The sequence below is a fragment of the Stegastes partitus genome, unplaced genomic scaffold (assembly GCF_000690725.1).
Source record: "Stegastes partitus isolate 25-593 unplaced genomic scaffold, Stegastes_partitus-1.0.2 Scaffold639, whole genome shotgun sequence".
NCBI classification, from domain to species: domain Eukaryota; kingdom Metazoa; phylum Chordata; class Actinopteri; family Pomacentridae; genus Stegastes; species Stegastes partitus.
The window spans coordinates 112,642-132,260 of NW_007578370.1; the positions used below are offsets into that span (position 1 = coordinate 112,642).

Genomic DNA, 19,619 nt, shown 5'->3' on the forward strand with positions numbered 1-19,619 from the left:
CTGTTTATGTGAGAGAGGGCAGCCGTATTAAAAAGAAGATCTGCTGCATGCAACAGCTGGAAAGGACTTCAGACGACTCTGCAGCATCCTTACACAAAGATGTCATCTACAATTTAAGCTATATCATGATATAAAAACAAATAAGATGCTTTTACAACCAGAGTGCCTGATAATTTGTGCTTTGAGCCTAAAGAAACATGCTGCACATACATGTGAAAATGTCCCAGACAACAGGTATGCAGCGTCGCATAAAGTTTCCGATTTATTCCCGATGATGAGGCTGACATTTCGGACCCCGTCTCAGGAGGGTAAGAAGAATCTGGCGTCTATAGCGAGATCCTGCAAAACAAACCCATTCTTCCTCTCCGACTGTAACCGTTGAGCTCTCGTCAACTCACAAAGGGTCCAGAGAGCCATAAAACGAAGGCCCAGGGGTCCCATATATCAGCGAGGCTGGACCACAGAGTGAAATTGGCCTATTTTAAACATGTGTGAATGCCTCTCGCTCACCAGGGAGAAAGGACAGTCACAGGGCTGGCAAGACTGGTTACAAATCATTGTGCGAGTCATCCAGCATGTGAAATCAGGCCTCCAGGCGCCGCCGGCGGAAAAGCCTTCAAGTGGTCACGTCAATTCAGAAATTTAAAAGGCCAAGTTGTGCATTAACAAACTGCAAGACAATGGGATTTGAATGCAAACGCTTGTGTCACATTTTTTTTTTGCTGCATTCCTCCTGAGTTGCAGGGCAGCTGGGGCGTTTCAGAGATAATTAGAAGGGAGATGATGGTGTGGCTGACAGACGCCAGAGTCAGACCTTATTCTTAGCTATGCAGACAGATGCACAAGTGCCACAACAGCAGACACCTGCAGACCCGACTCGTCCTGCGGGTTTCGCAAACGATTCCCACGCAGCGTGATTCAGAGAGCACGATAATCATCAGCCTCCAAGCGCGCAATCAGCTGATAAAGTCTGCTATTAAGTGACAGTGGTTGGAGTGGTTCGGCTGGAAAGAGCTTTCACGGCAGCGTCGGTGTCTTTGTGGCCACAGGAGCTCCTTTCAGACAGATGACCCGCAGCAAACATCCTCTCAGCTCCTCTCCCAAGGAAACTGGGACACCAACTGCTTATTTTTGTGGATATTTAAATAATGGTGGCAGCCAAGAGAAAAGAAAAATGCTTTTCCTGGTTGCCATGGAGGGGATTAAATGAGCGATATAAAAGGCAGCCTGAGCTTTGAATAGAAGTGTAGCGATGGGATTAGCGGCGTTAGAGAGGCCGCCATATGACCTTCTGACTGTTTAGTTCATTAAGTACAACACAACCCTGGAGTGTGTGTGTGTGTGTGTTCGTTATCCAACTGTTGTTTAATAGCAGCTCCTCCACCCGGATTTACTGCCAGTTTTAATTAAACTCGGGCATCTCCAAAATGTCCATCATCTTTTACTGGCGTCATTAAAAAAAAACGACTCCTAATTCACACACGCTTCTAAACGCCACAGACTACGGGCGTTATGTTTCACAAAAACACAAAAGGTTTCATTCAGATCTGTCGGGCTTAATTTAAATTTCATCACGGCCTCGTATGAACTTCTCCTCCGAGCAGTTTGTTTCCGAGTTTGCTGTGGAAAACGCTGACACTCGAGTCACCGCAAACATCATCAGTGAAAATGTGGGATCTGGGTGACCTTCTAGCTGCTGGTCACATGTGAGGGGAGGGAAAGCAGCGGGGAATCCGGAGCGACGAGGCATTTTCGAATCCTTCTCTGAGCAATGTCTGTCACGTGAAGATAAAAGCCATCAATTCCGGTGTTGCAGCTCTCTGGACTCGCAATTTATAGAAAGTTGTTGAAGGAAACAGGCCACACAGGAAGATTCAGCCGAGCTCTCTGAAAACAATGGAGGTTTGATGTATGTAAGAAGGTTCTCGAACACCTGTCAGAGTGGAGCTCCAATAAATTAAGCAGTAATATTTTTGTATTTACGCCAGAATCCGTAGTGACCAGTCAGTCGTTCCTCCTCCGTCCTCGGTTTGACTCATTTTTCCTGCTCTGCTCGTCTATAAATAAACTCATAAACCAACTGATCAAAGCCACCAATGTTTCGGTTAAAAGTAAATCCTGAAGGAAAAAAATATCAATTCCTCAACATGCTCCTGCTCTCCCACTAGTATAACGACACTCGTAGTAAAAGTTTGTCCTTTAGTAATTTATGAGAAGACTGTAGATGTTGGCCAGACGATTCCAGACTTTGGGGAAATAATGGATTCGGTTTAAATAGCAGCCACACAGGTCAACTAAACATTGCATGTATACGCTGCCCACATGGTTCCAAAGTAAACAGCCTTTTCTTGTCAGGTTTACTGATCTCCAACAACAGTAATCAAAATGTTTTTTCTGCGACGGGCTCCTCCTGAAGTACACATTCTTGGGAAATCAGCTAGACCGAACAGTGAAGTCACATACAGACAAGTCTGGTTTAAACCCTCTGAAACCCCCCAAACCCTCCGGCGGTTTGGAAAGGAAAGCTATCAAAGTCAGAAAAAAAAAAAGACGGAATGACTGGATGTTCAACTTTCTGATGGTCCTTGAACCAATCGTATGTGATGTAAGGAAACTACTGTACGCGTCACATTTAAAAACTCACCATTTTTCTCTGATTGGGTTCTGTAAAAAAAAAAAAAACACTAAAAATTCTCCTTAATTAAGAAGCCATAAACTGTCATCAGCAGTCACTTGACAGAAATTGTGGGTAAAAATGTGACAAAAAAAAAAGGAAACACCCAAAAACTGCTTGGAGTTCAGAGGGTTCATGTGACAGCTGATCAGCAACAGACCTGATGGGTAAATATAAACATACAGAAGAATCATCTTTTTGTTCCCTCTCTCTCTCGGTGTTAGCTAATGCCAAATAAAAAACTTAAGTATGAATACCTCTACCAGATGGATCATGTCCGATTGTTGCTGTGATTCAGACAAACTCACTGTAAGTGCGTCTGAGCGAGGACAGGTTGACTCACGCGTCCTTGTAAATGTGTCGGTCTTACAGGTGTCATGATGTATGTGTTTGACAGATGAATGCTTCACCTTCCTCTGCCTCGGGAAATAACTGCGCCGTGACTAACGTGACTGTAAACCAGCGACTGTAACACTTCCTAGACTTTCTACCACATGACACCTTCGTCTTATCAGCACCGATCTGCTGCTCACGCTTATGACACACCGTCTCATAACTTCAGCAGCAGACAACCTTTATAATTATTTTGTCATAAAGATAAAGTCTTTTTATAGATTTGAAACTATTTGTCATTCTAACTCTACAACCAACAGTTGAGGTATGAATGAAATAATGTGCTGCTACTAAATATTAATTTCACTGTCAATTAATTTGTAGATAATTTCCTCAATTAATCAATTAGTTGTTTGGTTTATTAAACATTAGAAAATGGTGAAAAATGTCAATCAAAAGCTCAAGATCATGTTTCCAGTGTCTTGATTTGTGCTCAACCCATTAATATTCAGTTTAGTGTCACAGAGGAGCAAAGAAACCATGAGTGTGAGTGTGACTGGGTGAGAAACACAAGGTTTAAAAAGCAAACAAACTATACAATTGTGCACCATTTAACATAGAAACCAGAAAACATTCAAATTTGAAACGAAGGAATCCAACAATTTTGACCTTTATGCCTTAAAAAAGTCTCAAACCAAGTAATCGATTATTTAAATTGGTGACAATTAATTGAGTAGTTGATTTAATTGATTGAAGTAGAAAAACTTCTATTAATATTCAGGATCAGCCTTTTTTTAAGCCTAAATTTTCAATTGTACTGAATAAAAATGACATAAAAGCAGCAGATCTTCACATTTGGAATCAGCAAGTGTTGGTATTTTAACCTAAACAATTATCCTCCTGTTAAGAACTTCCAGTAATTCATTTTTTTCCCCCTCAATCTACTAAACTCTGTAAATACACTTCACACTCATCTGGGCTGAGACAGGGAGGGTTCAGTGTGCAGACAGAGCAACATAAAGCAGCAGCAGTGTGTGTGTGTGTGCAGACCACCTGTCAGGATTAACCTTAATGCTGCACATCCTACCTGTCAGGTGTCGTTACTGAAACAGAGACAGACTGGCAGGAAAAACAGAAACTGTTGGCTGCTCTTCAGTCAACATATTGTGTCTTTGGGTGTTTGTGACACTTTAAGAGACAATTATGAGCCTCACAGTAAACAGTAAAGAGCTTCTTCTCAACCAGTCCCACTTCAATAAATGGTGCCGGCGGTTTAAAACGACCAGAAACAGACGAGAGCGCTTCATGGACTCACCAGGGCTCGCAGGGCGGACTCGTCCAGCGCCGAATACGTCTCCAGGGACATTTTCACTCTTCGTGCTCGGCCTCAGGTGAGACGAGAAGCTCTGGTCCGCTGTGATGTGGTTCCCCGGTCAGCAACGTGTTCCACCTGCACGACTCGCAGCTTGTTTTTCTTCTTTTTTCTTTCTTTCTACACTTTCTCCCAAACTTTTTTTTTTGTTTTTTTAAAAATTCGGAGTCAAAGAAAGTGAAGCAGTTTCCCCGCTTGTTCAGAGCATATTTCGCTCCTCTTTAGTCGTCTCTGGAGCAGCAGCAGCGAAAGCAGAAAACAATCTCATCCAAGTGGACGTTGGCAGCTTTTTGAACAGAGGATTCCCACTCAAAGGTGTAACTCCGCCCCCTGCGTGTCTCCGGCTGCTCCCGGCGCTCATTCGGAGCGCGCCGCTGTGCGGGAGGACGTGAAACAGCGGCTCGGTATGGAGGGTGATTAGTGCCAGTGTTTCACAAAACTCAAACTCGTGTCCTTGATGCTGTTGTCAGTGCATTTTAAGCAGAGGGCTGAACTACGAAGTGAGATTAGTGGGCTAGTGAGGTGTGTAAAGTCTCTCTGTGGCTCTCTGTTTACCTGGCTCGATCTCCATGGTAACTGATGCTGTGGAGCTAACCTGGCGGGGAGCAGGCTATGTTCAGAGTTTAGGATTTAAAGTAGCTGAAAGAGCGTCTCTTTTCACCAAATAGTTTACTATTATTTATGAGCGAGACAGATTCTCAGCTGAGGGAATGTGTTTTATTTGTAAACATGCTGAGCTGTGTTTTACTAATATCACTGAATGAAGCCCTGTAGTTACAGCATCACACACTGTAAACATCAGGTTACCATGGGAACCCAACCTATTAGTTGGCTATGCAGAAATCACCTAAATATGATTTCATGTTTGGCTGTGATTTGCTGTCAAGTCTGTTTACACTGCTGGTACTGCAGCTGACAGGACACGGAAAATGGATTATTCTACTGGTATTTATTACAGAGAATATTCAGTAATCAATAACATTAATTTCGCTTTGATTTGGCCAAAAATTAAAGTGATATCCTTCATTATGGGACAGTGTCAGACCTAAATGTACTTCAATACAAGATCAGGTTAAAATATATCAAGTTTAAAGTTTAACTCTAACGTGCAGCTGTCAGTTGGAAATAACCGGCTGCATCAGTAAAATATTATATATTAACACATTGACAGTTTTCTAGCAGCATTTAATTCTTGCACCATTTGCAGTAGCGACACTTTTTACAGTGAGATTTTTTGTAAAATATTCACCACTGCAGCTGCACACGATCGTTTCATTTTGTGCAGGAGAGTCACGTGACACGTTAAACGCCCCTTTTTATGTGAACGTACACAAAGTCTGAAGCAGAAAGTCTGAGTTGAAAAAGAAAGTTGATGACCACCTTCGTGATACCTGTGATCTCTGGCTTGGGTTTTGTTTTTTGTCGAGCCGACTTACACAAAGAAAGCCTGGCTCTGTCAAACTTGCTTCATAGTACAGTCCTCAGCTCTATTCAGACAACAAACAAAGATTTGGATTTTTCAGTTTTATTTATTTAGACAGAACAAACTGGAAATCACAAACTGTAAATATGGTGATCAGAAACAACATCCTGGTGCTGCCTAGTCTAACACAGTCAGATCCTTCTCTAGCATTGACAAAGCCCTGCGCAGAATGCTCTGGCGGCACCTCAATATCATTTTTTTATACCGGGAGAAATGAATGCTCTGGTTTGTTTGTATTTCTATAAGCCAACCATCACAATCATGTTGGGCGGTGCCTAAGCCCAGGATGCAGCAATGGTGTCCCAATAAAAAAGTAATCAGGAGTTGTTTTTGTGGAATATGATGCAGGAACCAAACCTAAAGCAAGACTTGAAATTTCCACCTTGTACCTTGATAGCCCAGAGGTGGTTGTTGATGATAGCAAAGGGGATTTCAACAACGATAACACACGGGTAGTGGAAGGAGAAGAGAAAGCCACATAAAATGAACAGCTTATACCCATAGCCTACGTTTAGTGAGTCAGACTACCTGCTGCCAAAACACCTGTGACCCACCAAGACATGGACATGGGACTTCTGGGGCTGTTCTGTGGTGTCTGGCATCCAATGGAGGCTAGGTCGGATTCTGGAGGGTTCAGAGGCCAAGGCTTTAGAGGTCTTTGTTGGGTTCCTCGAGCCGCTCCTGAGCAGTTTTTGTAGTGCGGCAGGGCACATTGTCCTGCTGGGGGAAGGCTGCTGCTGTTGCCATGGGGAGAGCGCTTGGTCTGCAGCAATGTTTAGGTGGGTGGTACTTGTCAAAGTGAGAACCACATGAATGCCAGGACCCAAGGTTTCCCAGCAGAACGTGCAACAAGATGATTAGTCTTGTTGCACGTTCTGCTGGGAAACCTTGCAGCAGAACGTGCAACAAGATGATTAGTCTGGATCACCAGATGCTGACTTTAGGTATAGGCCTGCCATTTTCTCCATGCATTTCACACAGATAATGCTCTCCACTATGGAAAACATCTGAGCTGCGACCAAACACACTGACAATGTTGAGTTGTAACAAAGATTTGGGTCATACAAGAACGGCAGCCTTGCTTGTTTGGTTTTCCATTTTAGTCAGTGTTCACTTCTCTCTGTGCAAGTTTTCAGCGAAACAACACCCCGTCAATAATTTGCAAGGGCGCCGTTGCTGCACCTTGGACTTAGCACTGCCCAAGACGAGTGTGGTTGTTTTAAAGAAATGCAATGGGCATTTTTCCCACGATAGCGCAACAATAATGAAACTAAAACCACCACATGACTAGAAGGGAGCTGCAGGAAGGGTTAGCTGACACAGAAGTGATCATGCACCTTTCCACTCTGCACCAAGCAGGATCTACAAGGAAGAGTCAGCAAAGGCAAACTCAACTGTGATTTCATCACAAAAGTCAGTGTGCGCCATACACAAATCAATATCTGGATATGCCACAGCTGTTTTGGAAACAAATGCTGTGGACAGATGAAGTTAAATTTGAGCCCTTTGACCACAATAATCAAACAAGAGTTCAGAGAAGAAGTGAGCAGCATTTGATTGAAGGAGCCATTTGCCAACTGTTAAGGATAGACGTGTAAACATTCTGCTTTGGGGTTTAGTGGCAACCAGCTGAAACGCTGGGCACGGAGAAGGAAAAATGCCCGTCAGTCCCCGGTGTGAACATCACTGGAAATCTGTGGGTAGATTTTAAACATGCCGCATGTGCAAGACAGCCTGCAAATATCTAAACGCTTGAGATAATGTCTATGGAAGAGAAAACACCTAAATAAAGACTTTCTTATCTGGCTACAAAAAGCATCTGCACGGGGTGGTGTCTGCCAAAGCTGATGCCACATTTACGGTTTAATTTTTGGTTTGTTAGAGAAATAAAAAGTGACAGTTTTAATGTCTGTTTGCTGCTGCATTCTAATTATCTCTTTTCACTTCAAAAACCCACAAACCGTGTAATTTTCCCAGGGGTGCCCCGACTCTTGCAGACAACTGTATTTCCAGGAAACTTCCTAAGTAATGTAAATCAAATTACAGGCCTGGAAAATCAAACCAATGGGATTTTGTTTCCTATTATGAAGGCTTGACTGCTTTTTTAAAATACTTCTCCATGTGTCCAGCGATAGAATACTGGTGGAGAAATGCTTAATACTTTATTCTGTTGACCTATTTTGTGTGAAAATACTGTAACTGGCCTACAAAGGTGCCAACCATGTTGATTTTTTTTACTAGCATTAAACTCTGGAAATTCCACCCACAAATACAGAGTATACAACCTCAGTGTGTTTGTCCTAAAAACAGGTTTTATGTTGATTCTTAGACAAGATTTCAAAAACTACAATAGCAGTTTAGTTTGCAAGACATGATCCTGACTATTTCAGCTCCCCCCATAACACTCAGTATGTTGTCTGTTTCATGGTTGTAATAATCACAACTAAACTAAAGCGGGATTCAGAAATCCTGGTACATCAGATACATCAGAAAATGTAGCTCACTCGCAGCATTTACCATCCTTCATGTGTTGTACAAAGCTTCCTACCAGTTTGGTAACATCCCTGGTTAACTGAAGTAGCTGAGAAATGGGTATAAAACAGCACTGACTAAACACAAACTGCTGCCATGAAACCATCGATATCCTCATTAAAACATTTAATAATCACACAAGACTGGGAGCATCAAGACAGTTCAAACAGGAAGAGTCAGCTGTGTCCCACGAGGAGCTAAAGTCCAACCGAACACCACATCAGGTGATTTCACTGCTCAGCTGCTGTTCCCTACTTTGAGGTTGTTGGTCAGAAAATGCAAAACGTGCCGACTCAACCGTCTGTGATTGCCTAGTTTATATGCATTTCTAAAGTGGACCCCTATGTTACACACAAAATCTTTATCTTAATAAATCTTAATCGGAGGAGCAAAACAAAACGTCTCTCAAAACTACGCAAAAGAACATTAGACAGGAGACACTGCTTCAAAACACATGTCATCATAACATCACATATATAGGTATATAGGTAAGATTTTTAAAAAATCTAAATATTACTGAGTAGTTACAGACAAATTATTAAAGACAAATGTTCAACAGTATAAAAAGACACATGTTCAATAATACCGTTAATCTGCTCTCGGTCAAGGATGCATAAACTTATCAAATCTGTTCCTCAAGCCCTTTTTTTTTTTTTAAACAAAATAATCTATCAAAGTGCTTTAGGTTACACAAAGATGCAGAAACCGACAGGAACACTGAGAAATACTTCGAAGGAACTGGAGAACAGCGGGTGAAAACAAAACGTCCTTGGCTGAAGTAATAAGGTAAAGATTAAGTTCGACAAATGCACACCGACAAAGTCATGTGTCTGTCTTTGATGTTCTCGGCGTTCTTAATCAGCCGTGACGTAGCTTGTACAGTTAATACAAAAAAAAAAAAAAAAAAACTAATTCAGAGTAAATTAAATCCGTCTTAGAGTTTATCTGTTAAGGCTGGAAGTTAGACAATTAAAACAAGCCTTGATATAAAGCAGAATACGCAATGAGTAAACCAAATTACTTGCTTAGATGATGCCGATAGTAAAATTCTTCAAAATATAAACTGTAACTTGCTGATCCTCCGACAGGCACTTATCAGATAGGTATAGGTTTCATTTTCAAAAGTGTGCAAAAAGATACATGAAAAGCAGAGCAGGAGATTTGGTTTGTCTTGTTCTCCACAAGTTTCAGCTCTCACTCTTCCTGCTGCTCTTCATTCTGCTTCTTGGGTAGCTGCAAAAAAAAAAAAAGATTAAAAATCCTTTTACAGGCAAATAAAAAGTCGAGTGAAGAGAAAATGAAAGAAAAAATGAACTCATTCAAGAATATTGTAGAAATATCAGCTTTAGATCTTTTTCCAGTGGGGTCGATTTACTTAAAAATGAATCTTATTTGCTTTTTATTTTGCACCAGGTGGCATCTCTGTCACTTCTTTATCCCTTTTTCCATCTCTTCAGATCTGCAGAAATCCAAACATTTTTGATTACGGCCCCAATTTTTTTTAACAGTTTGCCATTTACTTTCTTTTCACAAATATCTTTAAAAATCCACCTAAAGACCTGTCTATATTCTTTTTAATAGTCATCATTAAGGCACCAGTGACCCCTCCTTGTGCTTGTTTTTTGTGCTTTTGTTATTATTTCAAAGATATTCTATGTTTCTATTAATTAACAGACCCTCCTGTGCATGTCTGTGTTTTTAATGAATTGCAATAAACAAAAAAAATCCCCAAAATATTTTTTCTTAGTTTAGCATTTGGCTCGTATGCTCGGTTACATTTACAAACCTAAATATTGTATTAGGTATAATTATCATCCAGCTACACTTTTCAACTTTATATTTATGATATGATTGCATATAAATAGTTTATATACCGTTGCCTGTTTTTGTTCCTATTATTTACTATGATTTTTATTTACCTTTATCTAACCAGGAAGTTCCCTTGAGATTAGAAATCTCTTTTACAAGGGAGACCTGGTCAAGGTAGCAGCCACACAAAGTCAAAAACTAATATAAAACAGATACATGACACACAATTAATAATGAGCAGTAAAACAATAAAACAGACCGACACCTATTCCCTCATCATAATGAATTGTTCTTCTGATTAATAAACAAGTGTTATAAACATAAACTTCCACATCCTTATAACTGAACATCAGCAGAGTTTGTTTACTATGGACTGTTTTGGAAGTTCAGATACCATCTAATCAGAGTAATAGTACTCACATCTGTGTTGCTTTTGTTTGTGTTGATTTTTTTTCTGTTGCTTTAATTCGATTGTGGCTAACAGAAGTGACTGACGTTAAGTAATGACAGAGGATACTTAATATTTTGTTAAAATATAAATTTGGTAAAAAAAATTCGCAAATTTAGAATAAAAAAACTAATGTTTCAGTCTTTTGGAGTTACTGTCCATCATCGATACACCGCTTAGTCCTCACTAGGGCCGCGGGGGGGCTGGAGTCTATCCCAGCTGACTTAGAGCTTAGCTACACTTAGAGACAGACAACCAAGCACACTCACATTCACACCTACGGACAATTTAGAATCACCAATTAACCTCAACGTGTTTTTGGACTGTGTGGGAGGAAGCCAGAGAACCCGGAGAGAACCCACGCTACACGAGGAGAACATGCAAACTCCACGCAGAAAGATCCCAGTGTCCTCACCAGGACATGAATCGGCGACCTTCTTGCTGCGAGGCAACGGTGCTAACCACTGAGCCACCTTGCAGCCAGTGTTACTGTACACTAACATGAAATTTCTTTCATTCAAGCTTAGCCTGACAGAATGATCTGATTCTGTTTAACAAACTGTATCAGACCTGCAGCATTTCTTTAATATTTTAGGGAACCTGGAATTGGCAAAAAAAAAAAAATCCAGAAACTGTCAAAGAAGAAAAACTAAGCAAAAAACAAAAAAATAACAGCATCAGTTCCCTGCAGGTGCTCATATTTTTCCCACCTTAAAAGCTTCAACACACAGAAGTTGGTAATTTCTTTCCATTTGGACTACACACACACACACATACACACATACACACACATATACACAAGCAAGTACTAATATCAAACCAACTCGGTCCATCATGCACAGAACAACAACGCAAAAACTGAAGCGTACCTTTGTTATTGGATTCCTTCTGTTCCCCCTCCCTTCTTGATTTTCTGGGAGATGAAGTCTGGTGGACAAACGAATTCAAATCAGAATATCATTAATATACTAAAAATGTTTTTACAATACAGCAAAAACAATTATTCAAGAAGTAGAAATAAAGTAATTAAATGAAACGTATAGGATGTCATCGTGGCTTTTACCCCTTTAGAGGTGCAGAGCCAGGTTTGTCAGCGTCACAGAACGGTAAATGAGCTCCTTCTGCTTCCCTGCCCTGCTGAGGTCGGTTTTTCACAGAAACGTCACAGTTGGACGTCTTCCTTTGACTCGGTAGTCCGATGTAGCCTCTCTGCAGTTCCCTTAGGCTCTGTCCTGGTGGTGTGTCCCTGACAAATCCAAAGTCCTCATCCAGGAAGTCAGCTATAGATTTGAGTGTATCAACAGAATGTGTGAGTAAACAAACATGCAGACACAGTGACCAGACAAAAGACGGTGTGCACGCAGTATCTACTGACCTTTGTACAGAATGCAATCAACTAAGATAGCTTTACACGCTGTTCAAATGTGTGTTCAAATGGATCTTGACAGTGGAAGAAGTGTTTTACCTTTATTTTAGTTAGTTTAGAATTCTTAAGATCAAATACTTTGTATCTTAAGAATTGAATATGCACTCACATACATGTATTATATTAAACACACTTCATACAAATATAGACAAAAAGTCCTCTAAATTACCAAAAGCCTCTAACAAAAAAATGAACATGCATGTCCCCCAAACACAGAGTTTATTAGCAGGCAGCTGTATTGAACATCCAGCCGATTGTCCGACTGAAACACTATTCAGTCTGACAATGACTCCATGTACGATTAGATATAATTTATCATATTCAATCCTGTTTGAAATGCTGAACAAATATAGTCCACAATGCAGACATCTGGAACCAGGCCAATGAGAACGGATTTATTTTTAATTCCTACACAATGAGAAGTTACTTCCTGTCCCAAGACAAGACTCTTCTCTGAAGTTTACATTAAACAGGGTTCTCACAGACACTATATCATGTGTGTATTGTCTTGATAGAACACAAAGTTATCTTCTGTGTCCGTCTGTCAACCTGTGTTGTGAGTGAGGACTAAACCTGAAGTGGTTGTAAATCAGCCAGACTTCCTCATTTATAAACTGTTGAAATATTGTCAAGTCTGTTCCGTATTGGTATCTGGCTGTAGCCCTGCCACACTCTGCACAAGCAACAATCAGAGTTCTTTTCTCATTATTGATTCATCACCAGATTCTTACCTTGGTGCTTTATTCTCCTCTGAAAGTCTGGAGACATCTGCCCAAAGGCGTCTTTAGTTGGGCTTAGTGGTTTTTTGATGGATGCTTTTGTTATATTATTCAGCGGGTGGCCAGCCTGAGGGCGCATGTCACATTTGTCCTGGATATAAAAACACACAATCAAATATCACATAACCTGAGAACATGCGCATCTCTACATTGTTGAACACATATTCAGGAGCGATCTCTAAAGGCAGGTTCGGAAGAGCTATTAAAATGATATTTAACTGCCAGTAATGATGCCACATTTTTTAAGACAACCTAAGATGTGTCTGAATGTTTTTTATTTTCTTATACAGTCATTAACAGCCAGTGGCCAGGCAACATGACTGACGACATACCTGATGGTGAAAGACGACCGCCTCTTCGAGAGCAACCCCACAGAATTCACAGGGAATGACCACATCGCCCTCTAGCGGACTGGCTGGAGGACTGTAGGAGGCCGGGGACACTGAGCGAGGAAAGGTGGGGATGTTGGAAGCGAGAGTGTCGGGAAAGCTGTGCATCAGCCCTGGAGCGTTCCTGCTCATCCTGCCCTCTTTAGGTGGAGACGAGGGCTGCTTGCTGAAAGACGCAAAGGCAGAAGCTGGACTGCAGCCAGTCTGAAACAGAGAAAAGTTTACATGTGTGTTAAACCTGCTTGAGTTGAGTCAGCACGTCCCTTCTAGATGAAGATGAGGGCCACGTGTTAAAACAGGCAGTGGCTGTAACTGGACTGTGAACGGTTAAAGACAAAGAAAGGTATGCGAATGATTGCACGCTATCTGATCATTTAGCGTGCGGACAGATTGTAGAAAGCAGCATGAGACTGAGACTGGAATCAGAGCAAGGAAGATAAAATGCCAGCCAAAGCTAGCAGGCCGGGTAAAGAGGACCTTTTTTATTAATTAACTTTTTCATTAAACAGCAAAACATCACATTAATTGTACCGCATACGGCTTAAAGCTAATTTCATCTACAGTCCCAGTGATGTGCAGAAATAAAGATATAGTGAATTAAAGCCGGACTCTTTGAGAAACAAAACCATGACTCTGAAGAAGGAAAAACAAAGAGCTCCAGAACAGCAATACCCATAACAGAAAAACAATATTAGTTCTCAGTCATTGAGCACACCAACAGCGTCAGGCTGGTTTTATCTGTCAATCTGGTTCTGGTTGTTCTAATGTAGCTGCTGTTTGGTCATGCAGACGGATACGATGCACTGACCTGGAATCACAAACTAGATGTGTTGTAGACTGTGTCAGCTTGGCAGGTTTTTTTACTCTAATATGTACAAAAATGTAGAACTAGTTTTTTGATGTTCATGTTTCATTGGTGAGAGACTCTTAAATCCAGAAAACAAAAGGTGTCTGTTGGTGACCTGTCTACCAGAGCGAACTAGTCAAAGGATAACAATATGAACGAAAACATAAATGTGAATGAATCCTAAACTATATCATGCACTTTACATCTAACAAGACTAGACGCTAATATTAAAATAAGAGAACAAAATAGTATTTAAATGTAGATATAAACATTTACTTTGAAAGGCATCTTGTAGCTAAAAAAAAAAGCCAAAATGACACCATTTATCAGAGCAAGAAACTATTAAAACAACAACCAGGAAGCCACGGCTGACTCGGTTCTAAGACAAACATTCAGGGACTATTCAGTGTAACAGAGGTCTGTGTTTACACAGAGCAGATACAAGAGTGGAAAGAATTCAGAAATGGAAGTAGTGAAATATCTGTATCATGTAGAGTCATCGTTCCAGTTCCAGTAGAACAAAAGAAATGAAACTTTCTTTTTTCATTTATGATTTATGGAATTAGAAGTTTAACTATAACTCTGAGTTATTGATACTTCTCGCCGTGGTTGTGCTGTTTCCATAGAGGAGCACTTTATATCGCAGTGGAAAATAAGGCCACAACACGTAACAATGTGACAGGGACGGTTAGTCTGGAGGACAATCAGCTGCTCATATGTTTTTTCTTGTTGGTCCCAACAAGAAACTTTTGTTTTCTAACTGACTGAGGTGAACCATGTCTTCTTACAGCTGAAAACACAACTGTTAGAAATGTAAAATCAGCAAAAAACAACAATTGAATCGCCTTATTAATACTGAAAGCAAATATTCTACAAGTCTATTAATGTGACACATGATGGTTTTCTTAGGAAATCTGTTCATCTACTGTGATTGCAGTGCTTTTTTTCATGAGACTGAGCCAAAAGACACAGTTTTCCAGAAGGCTGACTAGTTTGTAGGCGTGCAGTTCACATGTTTAGAAATCATCCTGCTTCAATCACAATTTAATCCCCATATTTAAGGTATCTTTGCCAAAAAATATTCGTCATGAGTCAGACAGCCGAGCGATGGTGCAGCCAGAAGCATTTTCAAACCTGATGCAGAATGAGGTCCTCTTCTGGAAACAGCTCTTCGCAAAACTCACAAGGCAACATGGCATCTATAAAAACAATTTTAAACGATTAACAAACTGACAGCTGAACAACATCATCCTGATCAACCTTGACTTTCTTACCCGCTTGATCGTGGTCCTGGACTGCACTTGAGCTTGTCCCTACAGAGAAGTTTGGGTAGTTGTTGTTGGGCGGAGACAGTGGAGAGTTGACGGAGGTGTTAGTCTTCCCAATCTTGTGATCCCAGATGTCATTCCACATGTTTCCCTCGATGCCTCCCGCCACAGATTCTCCGTCACTCTGCAGGCTGAGAGCCAACATGTAGTCGAGGCCTGACGAATCCTCGTCCAGCGTGTGCTCGCTGCGTTGCCACACACTGCTGCTGCTGCTGTGGTGGAAATCACTCTGCCCCAGCACTGAAAGACAATTTTAGAATCGATTCAGAGAATATCTGTGGCTAAAAGCAGCAGCACAACAAGTCGGGTCCAATCTATGAGTACAACAATGGGAGAAAAACATATTTAAAGGATTAGGATTTATTCTTATTATTATTTCTGACAACCGCTTCATGTCAAACTCCTACTTTTCCATCACATTGTTTAAGTTCCATATTGCTGTTCAAGCGATACACACAGTCAAAACTTGGCAACATGTCCAACACATTCTCTGGCCCTCTGCCAGGGACCACCTTTGTGTCTATTGCTGAGCCTGCAAAATCTCTCCTAATTAATATTTTCCAGGGGCATCTGCTGCATGTCCTCTGCCTGCAAAACTAATTTCCCCAGACGTCCTCACATAAGGAAAAAAGTTGAAAATAACACTTCACTTCTTCGGGGCACTTTTAAACTGCTGGTACAGTTATTTAAAACTGATAAGCATAAATACATAGTTCAGTCTTGTTGGCACATTTTCCCCTTTTACTAAACTGAACATAAAGTACACTTACAGTGGCTAAATGGTGCATTCTGTGGTGCAGGAGTCTTCCAGTCTCCTGAGGTCTGAGGTGCCCTTAAAGAGTTATACGCTGGGGGATCAAATGGCCGAGGAAAGGACTGATGTTCTGCTGCACTGATGTTGTTGTTCTTGGGGCCCCTTTCTTGGGCTCTTAGGAGGTTTCGGATAGAGTGGGCTTCAAACCATGCACCTGGAGACTGGTCCACTGGACTGCGGCTCATCCTGCTGTTGTTCCTCTCTTGGGGTGGTGTGAGGCTTCCACATAGGATTGGATGCACAGCTTGTTCCCTCAGCATTACATTGCACTTGCAGTGAGGACAAGGCTCAGTGCGTGTGCCGCAATAGTCCTCATGCTCTTTGGACTGACTGAAAACAAGCTCCAGTTCACAGTACTGGCACGGGACCAGCCGCTGAGAGCATTCAGAGCTCTGCAAGAGACAATCATCATGAGGAAACACATTTAAAGTATTGTATTCACGGTGGATAAATATTAGAGTTACAAACAGGGAAGGAAAATATTATTCAGCGTTACCTGGTGAGCTTCAATATGATTCTTCTCAATCTTCAAGCCACACTTGCATGTAATCTGAAATTAAAATTAAAATGCTGTTACAGTTACAATCATACAGTCTCAGTCTGAGGTTGCTTTGTTGTTAATCGTTTACTGTTGGGCAACGATTTGAGGAAGCTGATGACTGCGGTGATTTTTCATTGACAGAGCTGCTCCGTTAGCCAACCTAAGTTAAGTAAGAGTAACTTCTATTGGCAATAACCCTACTTCAAGCAAAAAAAGTTATAAGGAATGAGGACTAGAGCACACACAAGGTGGCCCAGCAGTAAATTAATATCAGCCAGAGTCAAAAATAACCAAAGAAGACAAGGATTCTCTCCATCTATTGTAGTGACAAACCATTAAGGTTACAACATGGCAGTTTGACTCCTAACACGGAATCGTAACAGAAGTCACAGGTTCATGTCCCCAGTGAAATTAACTAGAGTTAACATGTGATCATTGAGTGTTTGGCGTGTGTAGATTAACACACATTTTCCCCTCTTTTGGCAACAGACACACATCAAAAGCAGAACACATCTATCGCTGATCTAATTTCCTAAACTCCAGCGCTAGTGTTCAGATCGTACCTGTGTGTGCTCCTGCTGCTTGTGCTCCTGAAGATCTGCCCGGGGAACTGGCTCCTGGCAAACATCGCACAGCGCAATGTTTCTTCGACAGTGAATCTCATGGGTCGTAAAATTAGCCTCTGGAATGTCATGCTTGCTAAAAAAGAAGAAAGTGAAACCCTGTGTTCACAATCAATCTCATTTTTTAATTTTTTTAAAGAAAAAAAGCCAAAATTTTCTGACTCCTGTTGCTTAAAAGTGACTATTTTCTGGTTTAGTTTCTCTGCCATAATGGTACACTGAACATGTTGTGGACAAAACAAGACATTTGTCATCTTGGGCCTTGGGAAAACACTGATGGACATTTTGCACTATATTCTGACATTTTATAAACAATCTATTGATTAATCTAAAAAAAATAATCAACAGACACATCAACAATCGTTAATAAATCTATTGTTCAAGCATTAGTGGTACTTACCAGTTGCCACAGAACTGTGTGTTTTCATCTGCCATGACTTTACCAACGCCTGTGGAGACACTGAGTTGTAATGACACATCAACTTGTCAGGAGAGTCAGCAGACTGTGATTTAACCGAGCTGTGTCTGGTAGCTTTGGTGTCTCGAAAGGTAAACATGCACTATTTGTAGCTACAGAAAAGGAATTCGTGATTGATTAGTTCAACAAGTGTTATCCGAGTTTCATGGCGTCAACATAATTTAAGAGACACCGGCATCTGAGTTCAGTTAAAGATGCCCCCATAGATAATCAGAGCTAATGTACAGACTGCTACCTCTGTCGTTAGCAAATTAAACTGATTGAGAAGCACTTTCGCTTTGCTCACCCGGTGTTTTTTGCAGGCAGGCAGCTAACGTTAGCCGAAGACGGTAGCCTGGTTTAGCAAAGAGATTCTTCTTCCACCTTAATCAACGCGCATTTTGAACTCTCTCAAAAAGTTGTACAGTGTTAGCTGTGCGGTCTTTAGCTAGCTACGTAGCCTAGCATTAAATGCACCGCTAGGAAACACCACGTAGCGACGCTAGCTAACTAACTTTGTCTGCTCTTTCCGGAGTACAGTAGCTAACAAAGCGAGCAGCTAATGTAAAGTCCGGCCGTTGTTGCTCCTGCCGCCCGGTCCAAGCGAAGCCAACACACCCGTGTTGACGTTGCCCTTAGTCAGCTGATAATATTTAACCGAACTCACACACGACAGCTAACTACTTGGTGATAACTACCCCCCCAAAAAAACAGTTCGTTATTTCCTCCTTGCTCTGTCCTTACACCAGATGATTGATGCCCCGAGTCAGGCCTGTCAGGCTGCCACGGACTCTGAAGTCAGCTGCAGATTCGGCAGTTAAGGGAAAAGTTAAGGTAAACTGATGGCAAAGCACCGCTCAGATGTTTTTGTATAAAACCTGCTTTTAATGGGAAAAAAGAGGTTTCACTGCTTTTTGTTTGCACCATTAGACCTGAAACCTAAAACCGCTTTAGTCAAATCTGGACTAAATTTTTGTACAGAGACTAAAAAGTCTTTGAAACCCAGTTCCTGATTTATAAAAAAAACCTTTATTCTATTCATGAAAATGCTAAATGCTAACAGAATAAAGACTATGTAATTTGGACACTGTGTTTAAAAGAATATTTACCCTCTCTAGTATATTCTAGTCCAGCTCCAGATATGACCAGTGTACAATATATAGTGTTTTTGATCCGTACCTGGTTTTATGTGGCCTTCACGCCCCCCAAAAAGCAGTAAAATCTCGTTTTTGTGAACTAACAAACAGAAAAAATGTTTAATAAATCATAGTTCTAAAGATTCTTTACTGTCTTTTTGACTAAATAGTCCAAATTTGACTTATATGGTGTTTTTTCATCTGGACTTCATCAAGCTGGGTCTTGCAGCAGGGAAATCTCCTTTATTATTTATTTTATTTTTTATTTATTTTTAATTTGTATTTGTAGTTTATTTTATTTTAGCATTTTCACAAATAGAATACAAGTGTCACGGACTTGGAACTGTTTGCAGACAGCATCTAAAATGTCCAACAAGGTTTTTCATTGTTAAATGTAAATCCGGTTCCAATGCGCTGCAGATTCCCCTTAACTTTTCCCTTAACTGCTGAATCAGAAGCTAACTTCAGCGTCGTTGCGTACCAATAAATCACCATATCTTCTTCAACACGGACAAAACCGAATCTAATCCTTTAATAACAAAGCATAGCGCTGAAGACGGTCTACCTCCACTGGAAGGCATCTGGATGATTAATGTTGGCAGCCATACGTGTTTATGTTAAGGGTCAG

The 19,619-nt window shown here is 40.9% G+C and overlaps 2 protein-coding genes across 6 annotated transcripts in view; both read right to left on the reverse strand.

Annotated features, from left to right (window-relative positions):
• The window catches only part of smtnb (smoothelin b), a 47,772-nt gene extending 43,107 nt beyond the window's left edge, over positions 1-4,665 (reverse strand). For all 4 annotated transcript variants that reach the window (XM_008289828.1, XM_008289826.1, XM_008289830.1 and 1 more), the window contains exon 1: positions 4,323-4,665. In XM_008289828.1, coding sequence (XP_008288050.1) covers positions 4,323-4,373 — 51 coding nt within the window. In that variant the 5' untranslated portion in view covers positions 4,374-4,665. The remainder of the gene's footprint in view (positions 1-4,322) is intronic.
• Positions 4,666-8,505: 3,840 nt separating this feature from the next.
• On the reverse strand, positions 8,506-18,581 carry trafd1 (TRAF-type zinc finger domain containing 1). Of its 2 annotated transcripts, none has more exons than XM_008289831.1 (12): positions 18,163-18,581; positions 17,799-17,847; positions 17,339-17,474; positions 16,731-16,784; positions 16,191-16,626; positions 15,367-15,660; positions 15,227-15,291; positions 13,189-13,449; positions 12,809-12,947; positions 11,715-11,931; positions 11,521-11,578; positions 8,506-9,627 (listed from the first exon to the last, which is right to left on the reverse strand). In XM_008289831.1, the coding sequence occupies exons 2-12, from the start codon at positions 17,831-17,833 to the stop codon at positions 9,589-9,591; spliced, it is 1,734 nt and encodes a 577-aa protein (XP_008288053.1). In that variant the 5' UTR covers positions 17,834-17,847; positions 18,163-18,581; the 3' UTR covers positions 8,506-9,588. The 2 variants fall into 2 exon arrangements, with proteins under 2 accessions (XP_008288053.1, XP_008288054.1); XM_008289832.1 differs by having other exon boundaries at positions 17,799-17,858.
• Positions 18,582-19,619: the final 1,038 nt, after the last annotated feature.

Coding starts and splice junctions, on each gene's coding strand:
- trafd1 (XM_008289831.1), bottom strand. CDS start 17,833: ATGGCAGATGAAAACACACAGTTCTGTGGCAACTG. Junction 12,948..13,188: donor CGGTCGTCTTTCACCATCAG/GTATGTCGTCAG, acceptor TTTTATATCCAG/GACAAATGTGACATGCGCCC. Junction 11,579..11,714: donor GGCTCTGCACCTCTAAAGGG/GTAAAAGCCACG, acceptor TTTGTCCACCAG/ACTTCATCTCCCAGAAAATC.